At 41.3% G+C, this 9244-nt stretch overlaps 1 protein-coding gene across 1 annotated transcript; it reads left to right on the top strand.

Moving 5' to 3' along the window:
- Positions 1-533: 533 nt before the first annotated feature.
- PNISR (PNN interacting serine and arginine rich protein) lies at positions 534-8831 on the top strand. The gene is made up of 12 exons (XM_053458596.1): positions 534-696; positions 1504-1606; positions 2356-2538; positions 2619-2854; positions 3235-3412; positions 3634-3815; positions 3945-4085; positions 4199-4298; positions 4825-4878; positions 6031-6198; positions 6707-7742; positions 7927-8831. The coding sequence occupies exons 2-12, from the start codon at positions 1519-1521 to the stop codon at positions 7955-7957; spliced, it is 2397 nt and encodes a 798-aa protein (XP_053314571.1). The 5' UTR covers positions 534-696; positions 1504-1518; the 3' UTR covers positions 7958-8831.
- The last annotated feature ends 413 nt before the right edge of the window (positions 8832-9244 follow it).

Below are 9244 nucleotides of genomic sequence, written 5' to 3'. Positions count from 1 at the left end.
TCACAAAAGGTACAAAGTGGTTTTATAAACAAAACTACCCAAGTAACGCTTCTGCTGATTGGTGCACTTGATTTGTTGCCATGGTGATAAGTTAACAATAAAATTATAAACAAAGTACGTTCTACTTTTTTATTTAAACTCCCTTATAATGCAAATCGGTGTATCAAAACGATCTGACATTCTACAGACACTACGAAACATCTCACACCGCTAGCATTCTAGATGTTATTAAGAGCTAATAGTAACAAAGCCCGCGCGCAATAGTTAATCTGCTTTTAAAAACGAATCCCGACGCGCCGCTTTCCCAGGTACAGCGGCTATTTTTTTTTTTTTTGCGGAGAGAGTGTTTTAAAACAAATAAATGTTTTTTTCTGTCTAGTCTGGTATTGGATCCTCAGAACACCGGGCGGCTCGAAAACTGCGGAAACTCAGCCTGCATCCCCGCTCGAGCGTGCGGCGCGGTCTGATGACGTCAGGGTCTAGCTTGCCAAGTCTCTGTGACTTCCTCTGTAGGGCTTGCTAGAGATTACTTCCGGCGGAGCTCCTCCGGACGCCATTTTGTTTGCTAGTGTGAAGAGGAGGGAGGTTGTGGGTGAAGCGAGCCTTAGAAAAATAATAAAATTAAATAAGCGAGTTAAGCCTCGGGGTCGGCGGGTGAAGGGCCGAAGGAGATAAACAATTCTGCACGCTGCGCATGTAAGTACGGGGGAGCGAAGGGCAGTCGGCAGGCGCGGTGGGCTTCAGTATTATAGCCACCCCTAGGCCTGGCATGCAAGCGCGGTCTTCCGACCTGTTACAGCGGTTTCCAGAACCGATCTCTCATACAGAGATGAATGGCTATCTGTGTGCACCAGCAGCCGCGTCGTGCAGGAGGCTGCGAGCAGGCACCATTCGCTGCACGTGGAATCTGGCGTGACAAGCTGATCAGTCCCGTGGAATTATAACCGTCCCCTGCAGATCTGAGGCAACGGTGCATTCCATCCAAAAGCGACCGTGTAGTCGATTCATGTAGCTGACCATTATATACTATAACAGTAGGATGGGTCTGCGTTGTGCCGAGTAGGCAGTCGCACCTTGGAGACCCAGTTGTGTTTAGATCGTAAGAATTGGTAAATTGCGAAATATTTCGCATTCCTTTCTATATGGAATTTGTTATTGCGTATCTTTGAAGTATAGAAGTGCTGCCTTGACAACCTGTTGTGAATCCTGAAATCTACACAAACCATGTTTGAATGCCCCCTGTTGCTTAGATCTGTTGCAGGGGATATCACACATCCATCATCTAAGCTAAAGGGAAATATGATTTGGGCGCTGATTTCAACGGTTTATGGATGTCTGTGTAATTGAGCACTCAACAAGCTTTTGGAAATCCATCTTGGCCCAAAAAAGTTTATGCACCTCTCCCACATTTTTTTCATTTAGGGGTGTTATTCAAACCGTTTATATCAATACCCTTTCAAGAAAGGCAGTTTAGATAAACCTTGATGGTGTCGTTGACTACAGGTGAAGCCGGCAGAGATGTGGGATCAAGGTGGACAACCTTGGCAGCAATGGCCACTCAATCAGCAGCAATGGATGGAATCGTTTCAGCATCAACAAGATCCAAGTAAGAGTCTTAACCCATGTTTTGCAAGGCAATACACTAAGTTATATTCAATGATTAAATGGATCCTTGGAACATGTGGCATCTTCATGTCCGTGTTCTAATTACACGTGATTATAGGAAACTCGCATCATAGCAATCATCCGATTTCTTTTCTTGTGTACGCAATTCCGCTTTGGTTACCAGTCTCTGTATTTTCTAGCTTATTTCCGATAGTACATTCTCTGTCATGTTGGAATGATCACAATAGATCCTGGATAACCTTTGTATTGGTATGTTTCAATGCATAGAAGCGTAGAGTTTGATAAGAACAATTCTAGTCTGCCCATTTTTCCTGATGTAAGGACCTCAGGCCTTAATCAGTCCTTGGTCTTGACTTAGATTCAGGGTGGATTTATGCCTGTCCCATGCATATTTACATTCCATCATTGTAGTAAAGTCTACCACCTCTGGGAGGCCGTTCCCTTTATCTACCACACTCCCGGTACGTTAAAATTACAGTTGAACAGTTCCTTAGTTGCAAAGGTGACTCCATACTAAAAAAAAATCTATTTTTGAATCAAGACTGTCTTCTTTGAACTGCTGTTTTTAGAACATTCAAAATTGTGTCTTATGTTGTTACTTTTGATGTTAATGGGAAAAAAAGATTTGCATAGAACCCTCTCCATGTGGTCTTGTGAGGGTACCCAGAAATGTTTGAGAATGATGGTCTTTTCATATCATTAGTACTAAGATATATTTTCTTGTCTTAGGTCAGATTGACTGGGCTGCATTGGCACAAGCATGGATTGCACAACGCGAAGCTACAGGACAAAGCGTGGTGGAGCCCCAAGGCATGATGCACAATGGACAGGACATACCACCGCTTGAGCCAGGCCCAAACAATCATGCTAATTTTCCAATGGAGCCCAATTTTAATCGAATGTGGCCGCCTGGTAAATATCTGTTCATGTGTGCTGCTGTTCTGTGAAACCTGTTTGTAAGGTGAACCTTAACATTTGTGTCATATCTGTAGAATGGGGAGGAATGCATCATCAGCCACCGCCACACCATCCTCCTCCTCCAGAGCAGCCGTGGATACCTCCAGCTCCAGGCCCAATGGATATAGTTCCTGGAAGTGAAGACAACAATAGCCAGGACAGCGGAGAGTTTACAGCTGACAACAGACATATGTTCAACCAGAACAATCATGGCTTTGGGGGGCCGCCAGATAACTTTCCAATGCCACCTGTAAACCAGTATGATTACCAGGTAGTCTGCACAAAACTGTACGGTTCTGAAAATGTCACCAGACAGGCAACTTTGTAGCGAACCATTAAGCCGACTGTTTTTAGGTATAAAGTTGCTGATCTGTCCCATGTACAAATGTTAGATGCTGGTACCACTATGTGCTTGTCCTAACTTGATGTAGACTATACTATATTATTTAGTTTGCGTATATGTTTACATATACAAACAAGCACGGAATATAGTGGAGTGAGATTGACATTCATATGCAGTGTATTGCATACAAATTGATATAAAGGCTTTTAATAATGTATTTAGTATTGTCTAGACTTTGAATTCAATAGATGGCAGTTATAGTGTGCGGCTTCCCGTGGTCTTGATTTCGGTGCCGTTTACTTTTTCAGCATGGATCTGGGTATGGCCCACCTCAAGGAGGATTCCATCCCCCATACTGGCAGCAAGGACCACCTGGACCTCCATGTCCACCAGCTCCCCCTCCAAATCGGAGAGAGAGACCATCCTTCCGAGAACGACAGAGGTCACCTATACCAGTGCCACCCAAACAAGAGCCTCTACAAATTGGTATGTCTAAATGATTTGTTTCACTGACCCATGTTTGTAGATGGGGTTTAACCTAGGTCATTTTTACCTAATGCTTCCTAGCATTATCTTTACCACAACAATATTGATGGAGCAGTGGCAATTTGAACCATTTTGAAGCATTACTTAACTACCAACTGTCCAGTGTAACTGATCTAGAATTACATTTTTGTTCAATATGTGCACACATGTTCTTTTTTCAGATGCTGTTAAGCGGAGAACACTGCCTGCGTGGATTCGGGAAGGACTTGAAAAGATGGAAAGGGAGAAACAGAAGAAGTTGGAACGAGAGAGATTAGAGCAGCAGCGATCACAGATGAAAAAGGAGAAAAGCGTTAATGCTGCAGATGGAGGTGGTCCTCATCTACCGCAAAAAAGCAAATTTGTGAGTTTCAAAAAGCCGCACAATTACAGTGGATGCGTGTCCTTGCACACAGAGCCGGGGCTCCAAAAATGGCATGAGGTGGAGTGAAGCATTTCAAATAAACAATTTCGTTGTGTTGTAACTAAACAGGACAGCGAAGAAGATGATGATGAAAACAATGAGAACGAGGAGGACCAGAATAGTGCTAGAGAGAGCCGCAGTCCTTCACCAGCCCCACAGGAGGAGAACAGCGACTCCGAAATGACAGAAGAAGAGCGGGCTTACCAAGTGGCACGTATTTTTCTAATCTTTAGTTTGACTACAGCTTTTTAGCTTAAAATGCTTTGGATTGTTAGTTACATGACGCCCTTCTTGGCCACTTACCCTGTGCTTTTCTTTGTTAGATGGTGCTGACAAAAATGTTGTTAACGGAAATTCTTTTGGATGTCACCAATGAAGAAATCTTTAATATAGCTAAAGAGGCCCACCGCAAAGCAACGAAAGGTAGCTTCTTGTTTTTATTTAGAAAGCATGGCTTCTTTATTTTTATTTTGGATGTCACAACAGTTTCTCCATTTACAGATTTAGAACGACCCCTTATTGTTTATGAATTAAGTTGTTGGCTCCCCCCTGGTGCAGTAAAGCACAGTGCATGTGCAGTTAATACTTCTATCTGTTAGAATGTATTATTTCTTTAGAATACATAGAGATCTCCAAGATTCTAAAACAATATTTTCTGACATAGAAAGTAGTCACTTGCCGTGTCTCTCGGCTTCTTGTATATTATTTTCACTTCTAGTGTGGCTGTAGTCCAGTTTTCAGCAGATTCCATGCTATTTAGTTCTTTTGGTTCTGTTGCCAAATTTGGATTTTCCGCAGATCTTGTTTTAATGTTGGATTTTGCACTTTAACTTTTCTTCTCTCCCCCCAAATAGCAGCACTAGTAATAATTTTTGCATAGAGGCTCATGACTTTGAGGTCGTGGCTATGTGTGTTAACATGTTGTTCCTGTTGTTGATGTGATACAAAGCTCCTGCAAGGCAGCTGGCACAGTCCAGTGCACTGGCTTCCCTTACTGGACTCGGTAAGTATGTTCCGCGATTACTGGACGGGGTGGGGGTTTCTGGGGATGATTCCGTCTCTTTAAAGTGTGTGCATGTAATGCATCTACCGGAACGTTTAAACCGGCAATGCAGACAAATTAGCTAGACGACTGTATAACTGTGTGTTCAGTGTAAGTTTGTCCAAGCGAGAGATTGAATTCTACTCTGATTTAATGAGAGATTACAATTGCCCCTTTGGGCTAGAATTTATATATATATTGTTTGTTTTCCTAATAAAGGAATTTATACATTAAATCTAATGTGTCAAGAATTATTTTGAAACACTTCTACAAAAGAAGGTAACATGTGCACACATGGTGTTATGTACATGAGGGAGGGAGTCTACAAAGCAATAAAACAGAAGTAACAGTAAAATTGAAATGCTTATTATCAGGAATCTGTAGCTAAATGCTCCTCAAAAACCCAGAATTTACATTTTGCCTAATTTGGCTTCAACCGGAATCTTAAAACACCTTATTGATAGTAAAATCATCTTTATTTGACTACTTCTATTGTATGGCCTCATCACAGGCTCCGCGTATTCCTGTCCGATTTGTTTTACTAACAGCCGTCTCTGCGGCTCAGAGTTCTTTGTGAATGTAGCTGGTAGTTAATTCCATTTTAAGTGGATCTCTTGTGGGAATATTTGAAATGATCTGGTTGCGGTTTTATACACAAGTTTTCTTTTGGATTAAATGACCCTAAACCTTGGTCCTGGGCTTCACGTGGCTCTTTATGTAGCTAGCGGTTTGGCTCATAGAAACAAAACTATACTGTTTACCAATTAATTAAACGGCTCTTTTGCCATGATTTACCAAAAATGGCTGCTATTTTAATTTTGCTTTCCAACCATTCTGAAGTTACGAAATCGATATAGTTTGCTTTGTTCAACCCTGGAAGTAGTCTGATCCAAGCTGTGTTTTATTGGTATAAGACTTCTGATTGTGCTGATAGTATTTTGTTAACGGCACCGCTCTGCTCGCTGATCTCCCATTTTGGGAATTTGGAGCAAATCCCTTGAGCGCGAGCCGTGTGTGAGAATCTTAGTATTTGTGTGGAGTGGGGACTGTGGCGGTGAAAGCTGTGAATTGTGTCCTGTTGGCTGGGTGATGGATTGGGCTTTATGCATGCAGGTGGACTGGGTGGTTATGGATCCGCAGAAAGTGAAGACGAGCGCAGCGAAAGAGGCTCAGAGTCTTCTGATACGGATGACGAGGAACTGCGGCACCGAATCCGACAGAAGCAGGAAGCTTTCCGGAGGAAGGAAAAAGAACAACAGATACTTGAAAGACAAATTGAAGGTAATGTGTCAAGCAACTGAGCTGAATTCCACTAGGGTGATTTGCCCCATCCATTAGGTATATTTTCTTGGTTACTAGTTTACTGTATTAACCTTACTAGCTTATTAGCTGGATTGAGGCGAGCAGAGACGCTCTGTCCTCTCAGAATAAATAAAATGCTCACTGTAATGGGCCGCAAATTTGTTTAATAATGCTTTCCCAACCACAGACTGCTGTTGATGTTAGCAGGTGACCTCTTAAATTAAGTATCTTGAAATAAATACAAGATTTATGTTTGTTTAAATTAAATTTACTGTTAAACTGACAGTCCTACCTTTGAAATGTTTGAGTTTCAATGTTAAAGCATCCAGCATGCCAAATACATTTGCATATTTCTGCAAGTTGCTTCACATTGAGTTTAACTTGCTCCTTGATGTGGCAGCATTGGGTCAGCTTTATCCGCAAATGTTTTATATGAACAGTATCATTTTGTTCAGTGTGTAATTGTTTTTTTTCCTCTTAATTTCAGAGGAGAAGCTTCAGAAGGAAGCAAAAGAAAGGGAAGTGACTGAGCCTGACTCAGACCTATCTATCACTGTAGAAAATAACGAGAAGAGGAAGGTGGAGGTAGAAGTGGATAGCGACAAAAAGAAATTTCATAGTGAAGCTTTGCCGATGGTTGAAATAAAAAAAGAAAACAAGGATAAGCCAGTTGTCAGTAAGTTGAGGAGCTCAAGTAGCAGTAGCTCTAGCAGCAGTAGCAGTGCAGGTAGTAGTAGCAGCAGCTCAGTCTCTAGCTCATACAGCTCCAGCTCCTCAAGTAGCCATAGTTCATTTCACTACTCGCCCAAAAGAAAGAAAAGACGTAGCCGTAGCAGGTCGCCATCTTTTAGAGTAAGACGTAGCAGGAGTAGGAGTGACACGCGAAAGAACAGAAGGGGAAGAAGCAAAAGCAGGGAAAAAATTAGCGAGAGGCGAAGGTCCAGCAAGAACAGTGTGGAGAGCGAAAGGCGTAGAGATCAAAGTCACAGCAGGGAGGGAAGGACAAACCGCTCTAAGGAGCGCAATGCTGGTCGTAGTAGAAGTAGAGATAGGCGCAGGAGTGATGACCAGCGTAGAAGTCCTAGTAGAACCAGGCACAAGCCTAAAGGAAGTAGCAGAGAGCGAGAAAGGGCAAGGAGTAGGAGTGCTGAACGAGACAGGAAGAGAAAGGAGCAGGAAAAAGATAGGAAAAGGGATAAAGTTAAAAAAGAGGAGAGGTCTAGTAGATATAGTCAGGAAGAGGATAGGCCCAAGAGCAGGAGGGACAGCGAAAGGACCTTCTCCCGCAGCGAGTCGTCATCAAAGATGTCCCGGCAGGACTCTAGGCAAGATGGCAAAAAAGGATCTATCAAGGAGAATAAGAAACGGACCCCATCTAGTGGGAGGAGCAGTTCGGAATCACCGGTTGTATTCAAAGATAAAAAGTCTAAGAAATCAAAACGTAGTCGGTCACGTTCCATGGAGAAATCTCAAAGGTCTGGTAAGAAGGCAAGCCGCAAACACAAGTCTAAGACCCGATCAAGGTAGTACACTTTTTCATTTTCTTGCTTAATTGAATGTGTAATATGTACATGTATAACTTGTAAAATGTAAATAAATGTTGGTTCCAGAATGTCGCACTTTAAAAAAAAAAAAAAAAAATAGAAATGAAATATTTTTTAATTTGTCCAATGCGGTACTGATATTGGTTTTATTTTTGTTTTGCAGGTCATCGACTCCTGTTCGACGTAAGCGCTGATGATTAGCTGGCCATGGCCTCTATTACGATTAAACAAAAAAAATTCCATGAGTTTTAAGGGCTTGTCTCATTCTAGAGGCACATTATGCTACGTAGGTGTTTGAAAAATGCATTTCTTTCCTTTTTAAATATGTACATATTTTTTCATTCTTCCACTGAAAGGCCTTCCCGATGTAAAAACATACTAGTAATAAGTAACTTTATTTTTAGCTGTAATGTTCTTAAAATAACCATTAACCGTGCTGTGATATAATAAAGCACTGTGCTTATTTTTGTTTGAGAGTCCTGCCCATAATTTTATAGGCTTACTTTTTTGAATCTAAATATCAGTAACCCTTCAAGAATTTAATTTCATGAATTAAAAAAAAATTCTTCCACATTTCACCGCTGTAGGTGGATTTAGTTTCAAGCATTCGAAGGCTTCAGGATTGGTACACCAGTGTGCTTTTATGGAAATCAGTTTTCTGTGGGTGTTCTGCAAATAATATTTTTCTTGGTATCTTTAAAGCAAAAGTACGAAGCGTTTACTTTAACTTCCCGGTAGGGTGCACACGTGTCAGATCTATATAAAGTGTTAATAAATTACGTGTATATCACGCCTGCCTTATATGGAAATGATTGAGATATAATGGATGGCTTATTTGCATATGAGGCTTCCGTGATGCTACACATGGAGAAAGCTTAGAACCTCCTAAAATCTTGCAAGTCAATTGGAAGAGTTAAATTCATGCATTGTGAAAACACTGGTCTAGAATGTCCTTAAATTGAATTTTAAAGTGGAAAGGGGCGGGGAGTTAATTTATTTTCCTTTCATGTAGATGGGACACTCCTGGAAGTTATTTGTACAAACTGTAAATAAAACTTTGCAACGTGATGGGACTTTTTTTTTTGATCTGTATATTACACAGTTTAACGTAAACACACCCAGGCCAGCATCAAATACATTTCCTGTGTTGTCTGATTTCAGCCCGCTAGACTCGATGTCTTGTATTTGCCAATATAAAGATAGGTGGGCACAGGTTACAGTAAACGGTACATTTTGGAAATTATATCACTGTTAAGCGAACGATGTTGGGGCTGTGTACCCAGTACATTATCCATCAAAGCTTCCTGTGACCAACATGTTAAATGGATGTTGGGCAAGTTATTGTCATCAGCACAGATCAGGAGATTTAGAATATGTTTGTACATCTATAGCAACATAAAAGGGGTTCCATTTAGATTTTTTTTCTGCTTTTTAAAAGAATGGCCTGGTCAGGAGAAGCCAGCTGACTGATGGGGTATAAC

Source organism: Spea bombifrons, chromosome 3, assembly GCF_027358695.1.
Source record: "Spea bombifrons isolate aSpeBom1 chromosome 3, aSpeBom1.2.pri, whole genome shotgun sequence".
NCBI lineage: Eukaryota > Metazoa > Chordata > Amphibia > Anura > Pelobatidae > Spea > Spea bombifrons.
The sequence above is the reverse complement of the archived record's forward strand: the minus strand, read 5'-3'. Positions and strand labels throughout refer to the sequence as shown.

Excerpts from the sequence above, each read along its gene's own strand:
- PNISR (XM_053458596.1), top strand. The coding sequence starts at position 1,519 with ATGTGGGATCAAGGTGGACAACCTTGGCAGCAATGGCCACTCAATCAG. Across the intron at positions 2,855-3,234 it reads TAAACCAGTATGATTACCAG|CATGGATCTGGGTATGGCCC; the intron begins GTAGTCTGCACA and ends TTACTTTTTCAG. Across the intron at positions 4,879-6,030 it reads GGCTTCCCTTACTGGACTCG|GTGGACTGGGTGGTTATGGA; the intron begins GTAAGTATGTTC and ends TTATGCATGCAG.